The sequence below is a fragment of the Gymnoscopelus braueri genome (assembly GCF_963280865.1).
Source record: "Gymnoscopelus braueri genome assembly, chromosome: 17".
NCBI lineage: Eukaryota > Metazoa > Chordata > Actinopteri > Myctophiformes > Myctophidae > Gymnoscopelus > Gymnoscopelus braueri.
In genome coordinates this window covers 27,392,990-27,411,032 of record NC_137617.1, presented here as the reverse complement: position 1 = coordinate 27,411,032, position 18,043 = coordinate 27,392,990, and the positions used below count along the sequence as shown (strand labels likewise).

At 40.8% G+C, this 18,043-nt stretch overlaps 3 protein-coding genes across 4 annotated transcripts in view; all 3 read right to left on the bottom strand.

The window, feature by feature from the left end:
• Positions 1 to 676: 676 nt before the first annotated feature.
• Positions 677 to 18,043, bottom strand: part of LOC308104792 (actin-binding LIM protein 1-like) — a 31,327-nt gene continuing 13,960 nt past the window's right edge. Inside the window, exons 7-21 of one of the 2 annotated variants that reach the window (XM_080455317.1) lie at positions 11,056 to 11,143; positions 10,529 to 10,587; positions 10,106 to 10,171; positions 8,033 to 8,107; positions 6,365 to 6,535; positions 6,239 to 6,274; positions 5,868 to 6,000; positions 4,434 to 4,526; positions 3,378 to 3,425; positions 2,964 to 3,110; positions 2,352 to 2,437; positions 2,060 to 2,165; positions 1,872 to 1,936; positions 1,165 to 1,225; positions 677 to 1,034 (exon numbers count right to left, since the gene is read on the bottom strand). In XM_080455317.1, coding sequence (XP_080311443.1) covers positions 1,006 to 1,034; positions 1,165 to 1,225; positions 1,872 to 1,936; positions 2,060 to 2,165; positions 2,352 to 2,437; positions 2,964 to 3,110; positions 3,378 to 3,425; positions 4,434 to 4,526; positions 5,868 to 6,000; positions 6,239 to 6,274; positions 6,365 to 6,535; positions 8,033 to 8,107; positions 10,106 to 10,171; positions 10,529 to 10,587; positions 11,056 to 11,143 — 1,263 coding nt within the window. In that variant the 3' untranslated portion in view covers positions 677 to 1,005. The remainder of the gene's footprint in view (positions 1,035 to 1,164; positions 1,226 to 1,871; positions 1,937 to 2,059; positions 2,166 to 2,351; positions 2,438 to 2,963; positions 3,111 to 3,377; positions 3,426 to 4,433; positions 4,527 to 5,867; positions 6,001 to 6,238; positions 6,275 to 6,364; positions 6,536 to 8,032; positions 8,108 to 10,105; positions 10,172 to 10,528; positions 10,588 to 11,055; positions 11,144 to 18,043) is intronic. The other variant, XM_080455318.1, reaches the window with a different exon arrangement.
• On the bottom strand, positions 15,493 to 16,775 carry LOC308104793 (abasic site processing protein HMCES-like). Its single transcript, XM_080455319.1, is given in 3 exon segments — positions 15,493 to 15,825; positions 15,827 to 15,881; positions 15,884 to 16,775. Coding segments are annotated over 3 exon segments (1,002 nt in total). The 5' UTR covers positions 16,773 to 16,775; the 3' UTR covers positions 15,493 to 15,767.
• Positions 17,326 to 18,043, bottom strand: part of LOC308104351 (uridine phosphorylase 1-like) — a gene marked incomplete at its 3' end in the record, with an annotated part of 876 nt that continues 158 nt past the window's right edge. The window contains exon 1 of the mRNA XM_080454764.1: positions 17,326 to 18,043. This exon is cut by the window's right edge and continues 158 nt beyond it. Within this exon, the coding sequence (XP_080310890.1) occupies positions 17,326 to 18,043 (718 nt within the window).

Below are 18,043 nucleotides of genomic sequence, written 5' to 3'. Positions count from 1 at the left end.
GAAATCTGAAATGTCTTGAAAGTGATGCAAAAAAATGTGGGGTAAAGAACAGCATAGACAATACTTGCTTTTGATTCCAACATATTAGGCATAGACACTCCTCTTTCCATTCGTGCTAATTGGTCGCGTTGGTCATCATGGATGAGCTACAAAAATGGAGCAAGAATGGAGCACGTAACACATGTAATGGGAAATCCACATTGGATTAATGTCCAAGTAGGATTAATTGAAGTTAATGTAAGCAGCTAAAAGCCTAATGGCTACATCAAGCAAAGAATACAGCATCTACAGCCTCACATACAGGACAAGACAAAAACGGCAGTATCCTATAGAGTGATATCTGGTGGCTATGTGTGATGAATGTAATTAGCTATGGATTTATAAAGAACTCAACTCGGTAGTAGAAAGATGGTTCATTGCATGGGACCATTAAGAATTTCATAATGCTAAATGCTGCATAAATGTGTTAAGTATACATTTCTGATGTGTAATTCCTCTCAGTTTAAAAAAGGGCTCTAATGAAATCGAGCTGCTACACACTCACTCTCCCCAACCCCCCCCCCCCCCCCCCCCCCCTTCATTCCCATTCGCTGACACGCTAACACATACGCTCTCAATCTAAATGGTTAATTTATGCGGTATATTTAAGCAGAGCAATGTTCATTAGTGGTCTCAGCTCTGTTCCTGCAGCTGTTGTCTGTAATAAAATTCCCTCCACCTCTCCAGCCTCCTCCTGTGGCGTGCCATCTAAGTTAATTATGTATGTAAACATGTATGATGTTATATATGTGTATCTTAACTTATGCTTGAAGGGCTCAATATTTTAATGTTTGTTCTGTGGATTCTATGTTTCTATGGATTGTATGTTAATCTTTATATGAGTTGGCCATTAAAGTCTATACTTCATCTTCGAACATGCTAGCACAGACAATGATTGTTAAATCAATCCATTAAAATGCTGTAAAGCCAACAGGAATTGGCAGCAGGACAGCATTCAGGATTGCTCTAAGAACATCCTGCACATACCTTAAAATCTGAAAGAGAAGAGAGGTACAGAAACCGAAACAGTAAGTAAATATAGTAGTATATAGTAGTGTCATTAAAATGACAAAAATGACAAAAATACATGAATCGTATCTAATGTAACGGGACAAGCCTGCATACCTTTTACTCCGCCACTCAAGTCCCCATGACTGTTGTACTGGGTCAAATTGGTTGATTGTGGCTGTTAGAGAGAAAGTTAGGGATGTGATAAGAGATTAATGCATGCAAATCCACTGTAATATTCAGGTGCAGGACAAGAGATCAATACATTTCTTATACTGGTGAGAAATGACCTCTTTAATATTGTCTTCACGTGTTTCTTGGGGATATATATTTATATTGGTTGTTTCTAGGAAGTGAGTAGGCCTACACACTTTTGTCTAAACATTACAACCAATTATTTGCACTTAAATATTAACCTGTTATCTGATCAGGTGGTTAACATCTGACCTATTGTTTCAGCCAATCTGAGTTTAGATGGTTTCCATATAATATATGGAATATATGAGTGTACTGTACGCCCATTTCCTGATTTATTCCTGATGAAGATCTATCGAAATGTTGAACTTGCAATGAACAGTCGGAGCATAAATATTAGCAGTGTGCAGACTTCATTTTCTTTACGTTAGTTACTGGAAAACCACTACACCAGCTCATTGAAAACCAGTGGAACTTCTGTAAAGAATTCTGGATCTGAACTCTGTGACATCTGTCTCAATTCAATTATGACAATTGACAGGAACTCAGTGTACTCAATTCAAGCAGTGATAATTGATACATTGAATGAGATAAATTAGTAACAATAGTAATAATGACAGCGCTCTTACCCGACGGAGACCATGATGACCGTACCCAGGCAAAGAAGACGTTTTGGATGTGAAGGTATTTTGATCTATGGATAAGTTAATCAGTTCAGCAATAGGTTCTGTTACCACGAGCCACTTTAATCACTATCAAACAAAAGCATAATAACTATAGCTTAGTTGCAATCTATTCGATTCTATAATATTATTACCATTTTCGGAGATAGAGTATGAAGCAGGCCTACATGTGTAATGTTCTCTGTTCATCGCTTCCTCCATCTCCTCCTTCAGAATGAGTTTTCCCAGACCAGACTGTATCTGTAAAACACAAAAACATAGCATATAAGAATGTGCAATATTAAATCAACCACTTTGTTTGAGGAATAACATACCGCAGTGCTGGTTATTTATTGAGTATCAGCAGGTGTGTAAACCATTTTGCTCGTTACGTTCAGTGAGTCTTAATTAATATTGGATTTGTCATAGTGATTATGACTGACTTGCCTTCTTGAGATGTTCTTCTTGCATTTGTCTGCGTTTCTGGTGTTCATCTTCCTCTGGTGGTGACTGACTTCGTCCCTTTGATCCTACTGTAACAAACAGAAGCCATTCTCTGATAATTAATGCGTTATATTCCATATTATAGGAGTTACAAAGTACAATTTAATTCCAAATAGATCCTTTGAGCTCTTCTCAGGTAATAGTTTCAGTATCAATACATTCAGTCACACGGGTCAGTGTAATATAAAGTTGTTATTGGTGAATACAATATTCACCAAACAATATGAATTCCTTAATCTCAGTTTGGTCAGAAAAAAGACTAACTATAGCTAATAGAAAAGTGGGTTGGTTTCCGTTGTTTTCATGCTCCCGGAAGATGGAACTATTTGAGTGATAGTGAAGATATTTCAGAATCTACTAGACACATTCCAGATTTAACCCCACAGAGTTTGGTGACCTCCAGTCCTGTGGGCTTGGAACACCCACGGTGGGATTCGAACCGTTTCTGCCTGAAAGCCAATCAGCGGCAGGTAGGGCAGGTTTAAGGATGGGTCTTTCCTGAATTAAGTTGTAGAAAGGAATAACGCAGTCGAGAAGCCAGTGGAAGGGTTTTACCTAAGGCATGAAAGGAGGGAGGGCAGGGCCAGGAGTCGGTCTCAATCTTTGGTGTGGCGTCTGGGCTCGGAGCGTAAGCGGCAGGGAACTTAGCCGACTTGATGATGTCATCAGCAGACCTGCTTTGGCCTGGCATGGTGGCTGAGTCTGGATTAGGGATTAAAATAAGTGATTTAACGGTGACTGGGCAGCCGTGAGCGGATATAGGTCAAAGGGCCGTCACCCCATCAGAAACGTCTTCAGAAATACATTTTATTTAAAAAAAAAATCACAATACCAATGAAATAGTAAACTTTATTTTGTCATTTTGTGCTTGCACTGATGGGAAAGAGTTGGCTTTTTATGATGTTGGAAGTCTTTTCTCAACCATTCTTCAATATTCAGAAATGTCTGCTTGAAAAAAAGAGGACATACCATATTGTTTGTATATTGGAGGTTTCCTATACATGTGCATGCCTTGGTCTGCAGATAAAAACAGAAAAGTAAAGTCAACAGTGAGTGCATGTACTGTGATGTTATCATAATAGATAGCCTGCGCCATGGAAAACAATGATACCAAGAACAGCGTGGGAGAACATGTTTTGATTTGCAACCAAAAAACAACAAAGATTAAGATAATGTCTTGCGAACAGTAGTGACATTATCAGATTGATACCATACATCAAGGGAGTAGGACTACTTTAAAAGCCAAAATGGGGCCAAAATTTAATTGTACCGTTGAGATAGGGAGGAACATGACAAGAAAGGGACAGGAAGAGAGAGAGAGGGGGGGGGACTAAAACATAGAATGGAAAACACTACAGGTTAAACTAAAATGTATGAAGTCAGGAGAGATATATTGTTGCAAGACATGTGAAAGTCACCGGGTAATCCCAAAATGGGAGTAGAGGGCAGTCCAATCAAACCAAAATAAAATGTAATTATCATAATAAATCAGTTCTCACTGAAAGCATTGAAACCTTGGCTTTGGGGGGAGGTCGAATCACATGAAACATGAAGCAAATATTAGTTCATAAAAAAAGATAAGAAGAAGGAAGATGTAGGAAAGATGTGAAGGAACGTCTTGAGAAAGTATACAGTAAATGTTAAGGATGAGAGCACAGATGTGTATTCTAAATGTTGACCACTAGATGGCCCAATGCCTCAAAACAAGAACATACTCCCTCACTACTACTGAATATAATGTATTCCCATGTATTCCCAATCAAATATGATTTATTTACCTACTGTAGCTGTACTGTACATATATCACACTGACATTCTAAGGACACCAAAATATTTGCTACCCTGGCTCTGAGTGACTGGATGATAAGGATGATCTATATAATCTACCCGTAAGCTTTTTCTACTTCTGCTGCTCATTGTAAATCACTGTGCATGTATGCATTTAGGGAACAACTCTGGTATGAGTCAGCAGAGGAGGCGAAGAGGGGAGGACAGACATGTGCACGGGGGGAGGTGGGGGCTTACCGTCGATGTGAGAGAGGAAGTGGTGATTACAGGGGGAAGTGAGGCAGGTGTCATTACAGCCAGGAAGCAAAGAAGAGGGAGAGAGCATCATACCTGCCGACCAGTTCCAAAAGAGTGGAGCAAGATTAATGAAGGCAAGGAAAAGGAAGGTGGGAAGTTTAGTCAGGAGCAGTTGAGAAGCATCAGCGATTCGGTGTCATCGTGAAAGGGACAGCAAGCTCTTGGGGAAATGTTGAATAGACTCATAGAAGCCAGAAGCAGTCACACTCTTTGATACCCCGCCCCAACCAGGATTGTTTTCATTCGGTTTTGTCTGTCTGTTTGCAACTTTGTGGGGAAACGGCTGCAGGAAGTTGAGCAATTGTCCCTAGATTACCTCATGACATTTTGGGGGTAACTGGGTCATGGTCATGGTCAAAGGTCACGATTTTATGTTTTCCAGCCATAACCGTGTCACAAATTGTCCAATTTACAAGGAACAAATGTTCTTTCTATTTCGGAGCTATAATCCTACCATTGAATATCTGTAGTGTTCAAAGTCTTGGGGGTCAAGGTCATCTGTCAGAATTATATATTTTACACCACTGTGGAGTGTGGAAGCATGTTTTCTATTATATTAAAAAAACAAGAAGTCACAAATGGTCGTCTGGCACATGATTTCTGATGTGGAGCAGCCTTGAAAGCTCACACTCATGGTCACCTTTTTTTTTTTTTTTACCAAAGTGGATCAATGTCCAGAAAAGTTGGAGCTTGTGTTTGTTCTCTTTAAGGGGGCAGGGGTTGTTGTTGTGCCTAGACCATAGACTGTAAAAGGGCCTAGAACCACTTGTTTCTTCTTGATTGGTTCTACTGATTAGAACTGACAATGTAAGCACCAGTGTTGCCAGATTTTGTGAGAGAAACAAGCAGAAAACAAGGAAGAGAAAACCCCAAAAGATGACTAGGCCACATGAGCACTTTAAACTTATATGCTTCGGCTATTTGAAAACAGCAGATCGAAAAACTCATGCGATGCGACACGTTGTGAGCTTGTAGATTGCTATTTTCAAAAGAATCTTGAAAAAAACTATGCAAGCGCAAATAAGCAACAATACTTTAGAAACAAGCCTAAAAAGAAAAAAACGCAACCCGCAACTACCAATATTTACAAGTGACTTTACAGAAAAACAAGCCCAAAGTCGCTTATAAAAAGCAGACGTGGCAACTCATCATCAGGACATATATGTCCTGATGAAGGTCTGAACAGGCCGAAACGTTGACGAGCAATAAAATACCAAGCAGAGCTTTTTGCAACTTCACCAGTGTGCAGACTCTATTCTTTTTTTTATGATACTTTGTTTGTCTGGCACCTGGGCCACGGATGTGCGTGCACTACCTTTTTCATACGTTACTGTGAAACATGACACATCAGTTTCTCTGGGGAGGTATTCTCACCTGGCCGGTGGAAGTGTTGTGGTGAGCTTGATACTGTGGGAGTGTAACTATGGCGATTATACATTGTGGAAGATCCAAACGATCCCTGGGTTTTGGATCTTGACATGATGATCCTCTTCAGATCATAACTCTCCTGAAAAGAATATAAACACATACACTCAGCACAAGATAAAACTTTTATGCAAATCATAGCATAAATCAGTTCCATATTATTTGGGGGCCGGTATCATGGCATAAGTAGTATACACAATATTGAATCAATTGTCCTATTTTACAGAGGTAAACTAGAAGCTTTTACCTAATTCATTCAATGCCAAAAGAAAATATATTAAGAAATAATATATATTATTATTAATAATAATAAAACTTACCTCTGTTGATGGAGTAAGTGTTGATGTCCTTTGTGACTGAAGCAAAAAGACAGAATTTTCTTATGCAAAAACAATGTGACATAAATATATAAGAATCAAAATCAGTTGTTTTGACTTGGATGTTACCTCTACAGGGCTGTGCCCCCCCAGTCCGTTTTCCTTGTTGTCCAATGCAAACAAGTCCTTTTTCTTAGACTCATAGGACATCAAATCAGGACGCTCTATATCATATATAGCCTTGACTTTGGGAATGGCTGCTAAGTCCTTGTAATCAATTACTTCTTTGTCTACTTTTGCCTGTGCAGGGGAGAGAGGGAAAGACACAAGAAATGGAAATACAAACACAAGGACGGGCAAAGGTTAATGCAGGGTCAGGAGTCAAGGGTCACTCATATTATATTATATATGAACATTAGGCCCCCACTGCCACATTTGTTGGATTTTGGCATGAAACAAAAAAATGTGATCACATTAATCATGTTATTGTGAAGCCCAGACACATTTTCACCATAGACTGAATGACGTAGACTGAATGAATGACGTAGAAGCACTGCGGCGTGACAGCTTGGCTAACAACACTGTAGAGCTCAAGACCCTGATGTTAGATATAATAGGAGAGTGTGGAGGACAGGGATTCAGGGAGTCCCGAGTTGGTGTTGGCTAGACCGCACTCTCGCATCGCATCGAATGAACGACTGAATGAAAGTGCATGGCTTTATCGGATCACATCTGTCTGTAAAGTGTATTTTAACGTGAATTATCATTATATTAAAATTGATGCAGGAAACTGAACTGCTTTGCCATTCAATATGTGATTCAGTTTACATCAGTGCATAATAAGGAATAAAACACCTGGGTGTTATCTATGTCTGGGTAGCTCAGTAGATTCTGGGTTTGATCCCTGGCACCGCCAACTCAGCGTAAGAGTAGCGCGACTTGGGTAACCTAAGTTGTGCGGGACTCACCACTGTGGTAAGCACTGGGAGCTGATGGTAGGTGTTGTGCTCCACCTCGGCAATCCATCTCCCAGGCGCATTGAAAAGGTGATAGACACCCTCGTTCTCGGCTGATACCGACAATAAGCTACCAATTTGCTTTATGACTTACTTACTTACTATGCAAGAGATACACTTTCTGAGCAGACACTACAATTGATATATTAAAAAAATACTTTTACATAGGTAAGACAAAACTATAATTCCTCATTCGGTCAAGGTAATATTGATGTTAATCACGTCATGATGACTTTAATAGCATTTGAAGAGCCAGTTAAACGTTCTTCGCCATATATTATGTTTTACACCTAGCTCAATGTCAAACAGCAATCTCCTGAATGCTGCCTCTCTGATATGGAGAACCATGTGTGCCACAAATGGAAGGAAGGAAGGAAGGAAGGAAGGAAGGAAGGAAGGAAGGAAGGAAGGAAGGAAGGAAGGAAGCAAGGAAGCAAGAAAGAAAGAAAGAAAGAAAGACTACAATTAAATGAATGGTGGAATGAATAGATAAATTAATTATGTGTTATTTAACCACTTAACCAACAAACCATTTACCACTTAACCATTTAAAGACAAAATACATTTTTTTCATTTTCATTATCAGCTAGAATGACATGCCCAAAACTGGGACGCCACGGTTAAAGTGGTTAATTGTGTTTTGTATTCATTTATTTAATTGTGGCACAAATGGTCCACCATAATAATGGCGCTCCCCAGTGCAATTAAATAAATGAAATGAAAATCCAATCAAGCCCCATGGTGAATTGTACTGACGTGGAAGACATTAGGAAGAACTTACATATAAGTGACCAGAAACCCCTGAAAGGCTTGAGCCTGGTCTGGAGTAGATGTTCTCTGGTGGACTTCTGGTAGCCTGCAAGAAAATTACTCATGTTAAAGTAAGTAACTGTAGAAGTCCAGTCATGAAGTTGTGTTTCTTGCATCTACTGTATCCTGTGACAGCACATGTTGCATGTTTATTTCTTTCATTACGTTGCCGTGTATTTGCCAGACCCAAGGGGTCAGGCTTACATGAGGCTTTGTATCTGTTTTCTCCATACATGGTATGTCACTTTTTTCCCCGGCCCCAGCCAAAAAAGTCTGTCCCCCTTTCGTCATAGAAGGGACACACGTCATGCGAAGCCCGGCCATTCAGATTTCAACCACTAGGGGTCTGGCAGTACCAGGTCTCCTGGTTCTAGTTTCTGAACATTAGTCAATAAAACCAAATGAGGGCATCATTATTGTAAAGCTCTAACCCAAGTGGCTGCTAGACAGCTGAAAAGGAGAGCAAACCCTGTTTTTCAACAGTTCCTGTTGGTGAGAAAGATACACCTTCAGTTAAATTCGGGTTGGGAATTCAGAGGTTAGGACAAGTGATTTCTGCATCTGCACTAGTCTGGATCTGATGGAGTATGCACGCAGAACATGATCCTCCCTCCTCTCTATCAGTCTCATTCTGTATCCTACACAGCTACACAGGCAAACTAAAACCAATTAATCAACTCCCCGTAGGTTTGAATACTGTACTGCATTGTTACTGATTCAAGAAATTAAAATTCCCCGTTCTCTCTTTTTCCATCTGCATCATTACCACGTGACAACAGTTTCAACTAGCCTAGATCTTCTTCCTGTAAGTCCTAAAACAAAGTAAGGAGGAAGACTTGGCAATGCAAGACTATCATGCTAGGGACAGCCAATGAAAGGACACAATCACACACAGCCTGTCATGCAGCACATTCCGTTACTTGAAATGTCGCTTGCTGTCAAAAGACAGTCTACTGACATTTCCAATAATGATTGCTGAGCTATGCTGAGGGGCCTTTCTTTCACAGTTTGCCAGACGTGAATAAAACTCCATGTACCACTAATTGAAAACAAACTGACTGATGATACAACTCAGAAATAGTCATTCTCTCAATATAATTGAACAACAGTGTCAATCAAAAACAAGAAACACAGACAAGAAACAAACACGATGTGGTTTCAACAAAACCACAGCGTGACCAATGATGGCGTGATGGTGAGCTAGACAGGTGTTTACACAGTAAATTATGCCGTACATTACTGTGTAGGAAAGGAACAACACCAAACATAGCACTTAACCCATTAAGACCGGGAACGCATCAGTGACATTTTTAGATATTTTTGGCTATTCAAAAACAGCAGATATACAAGCTTTTTAATCGTGAAAATGTGTACAAATCTTTGAAAATATATATTTTAAAGCGAACCTATTTACTCAAATCTTTGCTCCTGGGGATTCTACAAATCTCTTCTAAATCCTAACAGTTTTAGAAAAAAACTTATGTTGCTATTATCAGTGGTTCTCAAACTTTTTTCATGTCAAGACCCCCAAATAACATGTATTTGGCCACGGACCCCCATCTCAAAATATGTTCCAGGGACCCCCCAGAAGCAAAGATTTGAGTTCAAAATGTTCCCTTTGAAAAAATATATATATTCAATGATTTGCACACATTTTCACGATTTAAAAAAAATAGCAGATCTACAAGCGCGGCCGAGTGCCGCGCTATGAGCTATTTTTGAATTGCCCAAAGTATAAAATAATGTTTATAGCTAAAAAATCTAAAATGACATATGTATGTATTCCTGGTCTTAATGGGTTAACCATGCCACCTGGCTATGTTTTCCTTTACTGCGTCATGTGCAGTGATTGTTAGAAGGGTGGTTTGTGTATCAGCACAGCAACCAATGAGAGAGAGCTGGAGATATTGACTGGTTTGATTACAAGAGAACTCAAAGTGTTCTCATAATTGCTTTCAAGCAAGTGGAGTAAAGCTCAAGCAATGACAGTACAGCCTGTTCACTCTGGAAGCACTATTAGTGCAAACCTCAGGCCTTCTCAGACCTGTAGTTCGGGTGGGGGGAAAAAGAAATCAAGGCAGGGTGTTTTGGGTCTGTTGGACTGGGGCATCTAGAAGAGGAGAGACGTGTACAAACATGACATTTTCACTGTTAATGTTTAATGTACTTAGAAGAGATATGGACAACAGTTCCGATCGGTATAATAAATGTCTTAGGAACCTTTCAATAAAGATGCATCGTCTTTGATAAGTTGGTCAGTTGAATCATACCATGAGGCATTATCATTATTACAGATATTTATATTACTAATATTAGAAATGATTGTCCTCCCGTGCGAGAAAGTTAATACCAATATATATATTATTGCATTTAACACACAAAAACTAAATATGGTTTAATATGCAAGTACAAATACAGTCAATGTGTTCATACTTTATGTCAACAAGGTTGACTGAAGCTAGCTCACCCTGTGTCGCTCTTCAGTTCTGCTGTTGCTTCTACAATCTGGATGCCATACTGTGGATCCTGTAGACAGAGGGAGAATTAGAAAACATAAATATATACCCTGAAAACATAAATACTTGGGAGTGTTTTGTATTATTCAACTTCTTTGTACAAAGGACCCCACTCTCTGAGATAAAGGTGCTGGCTGTGGGATAACATACCAGTCAAACAGTGAAAACAGCCTCACACTCATTCCTCCTTCCAAATAATTAATCCACAAATGTTTAATCCACCAAGCCCCCATCAGGGTGACATCACTCAGAGGTCAGAGTTTATATCACAGAGTGTTGAGATGGAGAAGTATTTAGTCAAAATGCAATGAAGACGGTACGCTTACATCTTCAAAAGCAGTCTTTTTGAAACTTCACCTCTGTAACAGACTTCATCCAAGAAGCAGTCAAGTCAGCCAAGGCAAAGACACAACCCAGTTCCAGAGAGATAATCTTGTTCTTTTAGTGTCAAATAAGACCTCACATTCTTCACACCCACCTTGTAAGAACATTTCCTCTCCTTCTCTGAATGCGTTGTTGCAACGGCTGCATCTTGCACAACTTGGGTGATAGTTTCTGTCTCCTGCCTGCAGATGATAATACAAATAGAACAGTCCTCTGATGAGTGCATGGAAGACATTACATGTGGAAATTCACATAACGGCCAGAAATAATGATGAAATAGAGGGGGAAAAGTCCCTGAAATGCCTGCACTGAGTTTGCATACATCTCTTTACAAATTGGAAGATTCAGAGCCCAGAACTGTGGAATTTAATTGCAAAATATAATGAGGGAGCTTGGGATTGAAATCAGTTCTCTAAATAATGGACAAAACCACCTCAACACTCACATCCACCCAACAGCACCCCAGTAAACTCCTCCAACAGAGAGGATATTAAGAGAGATATTGGGTGGATCTACTAAAGTCATATTGCCAGTGTCCAACCACAGTCTGATGCAATGGTTGAAAAACGCATGACTTCACCCAGATGTGACCCTACGTCACCCCTTGTTCGTCATGTTGCCGTGGCAATGTACAACAGGACATTCTCTTCTGGTAAACAAACTGTTCGGGAAAGGATTCCTCCCTCAATTTTGGTACCTTTCATGAGCTATTTTACTGCAACAGATTTATGTCACAATGTTTCATTTGATGTTTAACGATAATTTAAGACAGGCTCTTACAGACTATGTAAAAATTCTACGGACTTCAATATACAGTAGCTCCACACAGCTGTGCCACAAGTGCAGTGCCAGAAGAAAACTTTAATTCATTATCTTTGTTAAAAGCAATAAATATCCTTAACCTCACACGGAGTAAGCGTCAACTGTACTATTGTCACAGCATCTACACTGAACACAGCTGTTTCACATATACCAAAAGAAATACACGGAAAGTTATTTTCATAACAAAAGCACACTATAAAAAGTTATAAAACCATAAAATACGGCAATCAGGAAAGGCAAAAATTAAATAAAAAAAGTAAATCAAATTGTTAACAGATAATCCTACCTCCAACAAGCAGCTTGTGTGACTACTAGAGTATGTCCATTTCCAGAATGCCTCTGTCTCCAAAATAAGACTCTATTTCCCACAACCACTCCCCCTTTTTGGCCCCTATCACATTCTCTATGGCCCCTTTCAATCTACGGTACCTTTCTTCTCCCACTCTATACAATATATAACTTTCTGACTGTAAAGAGCGGCAGACCTCTCAACCACACATGCCACAGCACTTCTGAGTCTGTCAGCAGATGCGTTCAGCATCAATGACAAGGGGGAGGACATCAATTGTGTCTGAATTCTGCTGAACTAGTCTTGGAATATATACAAGTCTCTTGTTAGATGTCCAACATGCTGCCATAATATCGGATATGTATAAAAAGTTCCGAATGCTACGCATGCTTGTGGTTGAGAGTATGTAAAAGGGCAAACAGTCCATCTCCCAAGGGACTATCGATACCAGATGTTTTCAGACACAAGGAATGAGAGGGGCTTGGCTGCATGACAGCATCTCGGCCCACCCCTCCTCTGAAACAACATCCACCAGTATTTAGTAATGTGTACAACATCATGCTGGCTTCATTTTTAAATACCAAGGTCTGCTGGTCATTTTATGGTTTCAGTAAAAGTCTGGATTTTGATGCCTTGTTGATAATATTTCACTGACTGCTGCCCATCAGTCATTGAATTTAGACAATTATACATGAGTTGAGCCACACGTCCACAGGAAGCTATGGAATCTGTCAGAATATTCAGTTTATTTAACCAGGAAAAAAGTCAAATTAGATCTCTTCTTCAATGGAGACCTGGCCAAGAAAGGCAGAACAGCATTTAAAACACATACAGTATAAAAACACAACACATTAAAACATAGTCATACTCCATGAAAATGCAGCTCACTGTCAGACTGAAACATATCGTACTTTGTCATCTTTACCATTTTAAAGGAATGTAACCTTGTGTTGAACACATGTGTTCTTTATCTGTTTGAACAGTGGTAAACTCAGACTGTCTGAGAGGCACCAGGTGCTTGAGGTGGGGCACCAGCACGCAGAACATTGTGTTGGATTTATGATGAAACAGTTCCAAACCCTGGTTAATAAGATCCAAATTGTTATCTCAGCCAGGCCGGAAGGGCAGGGGCGGGGATTATGTTTTCGCCCCTGTCCATCCGTGTGTCTGTGAGAAGCTAATTTCAGACACCGCTGCACAGAACGGCGTAAAACTTTGCCAAGGAAGAATCTCTATTCCAAATTTTCTAATCAGCCTCATGCTGGTGCATTTAGGTGCAATAACAGGCCACTTAATGTTTTGGCATGAACAGTAGGTCGTACAATCAAGAAATTGTTCTTGAGTTTTCAAACTGTAATTGGATTCACAAAATTGTGGCCAGATTCTATATTTTTACAAAAAACGCCATATACTGTATCATGAATGCAACATCCAATCATCCCCAAAGTGGAATCGCATGTTAGGGAACTCGAGATCCCTGAAGAAGACCATTCCAGGTCGAAACGTTGGTTATCATTAAATTATTCTGCGTCATAGCTGAGTGTGCAGCCTTTTCTTCACTTTTAGGGATCTCGAGATACACATGGGAACGGCGAGCCTGTGACGTCAAAGGAGTCCGCACAGGCAGGACTTATCTTATTCTTTATTAGTTATTGTTTTTGTCCTGCACCAGTGATCTACATGGATGTGCATTGTGCATAACAATTCCTTTTGAATCAGCCTATTTTTTTTTTTAAAGTAATTGAAAAAACACGCCACGGCCCCCTCACGCATTAGGAGGGCAGTATGAGTCACCAGAACCAAGGACGGGTGTTTACAATGAATCTATCATGATTAAAATTGAGTTTTGAAGTTACAAGGGGATAAAATTAATATCAAATATCTAAATACTGAATCATGCAACTTAAAAACTGTCTGGGGTGCACACTAAAGCCTGAGTAGACGTTAAAATGACCCCAAACATGTTTGAAAGTGAAATATCACTTTAATATTTTGTTTATTAGCATTTTGAAGTTCACTGACAGCAATATTTCCCCTCAATTATAACAGGCCCACACAGAAGGAATGCACATTTTGGTTTAAATAATCTTGTTAAAGTGGAGTGCCACAGTAATTAAGTTATTCAAGTTCATACAATATAAATCCCACATTGTATAAAAATAGAGATAGAGTTAAATAAGAAGAAGTATAATAATAGTTGTGTAATAACAACCATCCTACTATATATAAATGTGCGGAATCTATGCATACGGCGTATGTCACCAGCGGGCAGACGTGAGACTGAACTGCATATGGGCATAAAGGCACACAGACATTCCCGAGTCTAGTACATCTAATTCCCAATAAAAAGGATCTCAGCTAAGATCAGTGGCATAAGGTTATTTTTAGCAGGAGTTTTGTCCCCTCAGCCATCGCGGCATTAAACCAACTGCCCCGTCCATAGGAGGGTTTTCTGTGTACAGTGGGGACCTCATGTCTTTGTCTTTGTGATATGTTGTTTTTGTTGTTATGTTTGTTTTGTTGTTTTTGTTGTAACGAACAGACCTGTGAAGACAATTTTCCCCTTGGGGACAATAAACGATATTATCATTATTGTTAATGCAGAGTATTACAACAATGCAGTACATGACAAGTACTGTAAGACTTTCTCTGAATCAGACTGCAGCAGTGGGAATTGCACAACTTGTTTACACATTCATCACAATTCTGTATATATCCAGGGCTTTTTGTATTAACCGCTTAAGCCCTACATACTTGGTCATACAATGAAGAGAGAAAATAGCCGATCTACAACCTCACAACACATCACATTGGGCAACACAGCGGCACGGTGGTTAGTACTGTTGCCTCACAGCAAGGACCCGGATTCGAATCCCGGCAAGGGTGGCCTTTTATTTATTAGTGTGGAGTGTTCTCCCTGTGATTGCGCTGGGTTTACTCCCACACCAAAATACATGCACGCTACTATAGGTATTTCTGCGATAGCACTCTTGACCAAGGTACAACTGGCAATCCCTGAGCGCTGCATGAAATGTTTTTTTTGTCGTTTATCTGTGTATAATTCTTTTGATTTCCATTGTGGTCCTTTAATGAACGATGTAAACACTGACAGCCAATCAACATCCATCCTAATTTACATGGCATGTTTACAGGAAGTTATTGTTCATCAGTGTGGATGCTTATATTATCGGTACAGTATCATTCTTGGTGTGGATGGCCCTACACACTTGGCAAGCATTGGATATGGCTAAATCCACAGACACTTCTGGTTAGAAATCATCACAAAGGCAAAATATCTTTAGTAAATCAAACTGACTAGTGGTGAGAATAAGACCATATTAGTATTATTCAAAAGCTTTGGCAAACCGTGTCAGATGAAACTTTGAACATTGAATTCCAAAATGTCCAGTAACACGTAACCACATGTACTGTATGTAGTAAAACATAACTAGAACATTAAGTTGAGGTAGTGTAACTTATGTAGTAAATGTAATACATAACTAGTATAACTTTTCCAAAATAAGAGAATACACAAATTCTTAAGAAAGTTAAACGTCAAAACTGCCAAGCTCCTTGAACTGATTTATAAACAACATGACATTTTGAGCCCTGGGGCTCTTACACAAAGAAGGAATGAATACATGAATATTGATATTAATTGTCTCATCAATGCTGAGTTTTCAGTCCCAGTGTCTTCAGTTGGTTCTGGGTTTTTTACCCTGGAGCCACTGTTCAAGAGGCCCTGGAGATTTAGGCTGCTTGTTCTTCTTTATAGTCGGATGTCTCTGGTTCTTTCCTCTTGGCTGGGAGCTGCTCTTCATCTTACTGCTGGCTGTGGGCTTGGGTTCCTTTTTCTTTTGAAGATCCACTGGCTGCAGACACTCTGGAGAGTTATTGCGCGAGTTGTTGACGAATGACGAGACAGGGTGGTGGGTCAAAACGCTCTTCGAGTGGAGCAACTTCAAGGCATCCATAGACTTCACCTCCCCAAAGTCAAGCCATCTCCTCACCTCTTCCTCTCCGTCCAGGATAGCTGGCATCCTGTCATGGATGCCCTGTAGATTAGGAGAAGCATCCACAGTGATGACGCTGTAGGTATAGAGAGGTTCCCCACCCTCTGGCGGTGTCCAGCAGTCAAACAGTCCAGCCATCGTCAGCAGTCTCCACCCGTTCCACTCATCTGTCTCTTTGTCCTCCTCCTTCAGCTCTGGGGTTTCCTTCTCTGGAGTGCAGGGTGTTGTTGCCTCACTATGACCCTGAGTTTGTGGAAAGTAGATAAAGTAGGGCTGCTTCTCTTTATCCTGTCTCCTCCATTCATAGAACCCATCGGCCAGGATCACACAGCGCTGTCCTTTAAGCAGGGGGTCCTTGAAAGACTTCTTCTCCAACAAGCCCTCCCTGCGGCAGTTAGTAGTGCTGTACTGCATCTTGCTCGGGTCCTTCTCCCTGAACCATGCCGGTATGAGGCCCCAACGCATGGCCGCCAGCACGCACTCATCTCCAGGCGCATTCTTATCAAAATGCTTCTGGGACAAGAGGACGGGGCTCATAGACTGGGGACTCTTGTTGTAAGAAGGCCGGTATTTGTCTGCATCTCCGTCTCTCCATCTGGGCTGTCGGCGCTGTCCTCCTCGGTCTCTGTACCCGGAGGCACGACTCACCTCGTCAGGAGCCAGGGTACAAGCTGTTCTCCCACACATCCTTTCAGTTGTTGTTCAAAAGCAACGCTGTGGGCGGAACCGTGTCTATTCAATTCTTTTGATTTCTAAGGAAATGTCTTAGCTTCACCAGCATTGGTGGGAAGCAGTTTGTTTATGTGAAGATGAAACTAATATCACAGCAAACTGGAAGTCTGATTAAGTGGTTAAGGCGCGTTCCACATAGACTCTGATGCCTGACAGCGAGATTCGATTCCAAGGCACAGTATGGTATGGCACTCCCCGACTCTCTCCCTGTTTCCTGTCTCTCCACTGTATTATCAAATAAATGCAGAAAATCCCCTCAAAATATCTTATACAAAAAGGCTGAAGTCGCAGAAGTGGCCTGCAGGTAAAGCTTTAACCACACAACATTTTCTGTGTGAGGCATAACCAAATATGGGGTCCAGGCCAGTCTATGACGTCAGTATCATCATGTCATATTGACAGACAGACAGACACAGAAAGTTTTTTTTTCCTTCTTTTCTTTTTGAACTTGCATTTAACTTGCATAAAGCATTGGATAATCAATGCATGTCCCCAATCTGTCTTGAGATTAAGGTTTGCCAGACACACTCAGCTGCTTCTTGATGAGGTGACCGACCAGGATCTGAGGACGTTGCTGGTAGTTGTGGAGAACCTCATGAGAGCTGTTCAGCTGGTCTCCCTTCAGACGATCCAATAATGTCACACAGACCACAGCCGCTCGTAGACCACTCAGTTCGCACATGGCAGCAAAGACCGTAGACTCCATCTCAATGTTGCGGACTCCGGCTTCGGAGGCTTTGGCCAAGTACTCTTGTTTGTCCTTCTCGGTGTAGAAACAGAACGCTCCATCCAAACGGGCTTGGCCTTCGTAGAAGTCCATGGCACACATGGTGTTTCCAATGACCGTGTCAAACTGGTTCAGCTCCTCACCGCACCGGAGAAGCTCTTCAGCCAGGCCATGGTCCAGATTGGTGCTACGGGCCACCTTCTTCCCCAGGATCATCTGCTCAAACGTGGGCTTGAATTCGGCATCCACAGCCTGCTTGGAGACCACAACAGTGCCGGGCTCAAGACCTATTCCACCTGAGGTTCCAATGCGTATGACTGTAACACCTGTGCAACGTGCATGATGAAGGAGCTTTATAAGCTCATGTAGCATTATGGAAGTGGATGGGACGCCTATTCCATGGCTGACAGAAAGCACAGGGCCAACTTTGTACATGGCATAGCGGTCTGTCCCTTCACATATATTCGGGTACTTAGAATTGGGGTCCTCCAAACCCAGC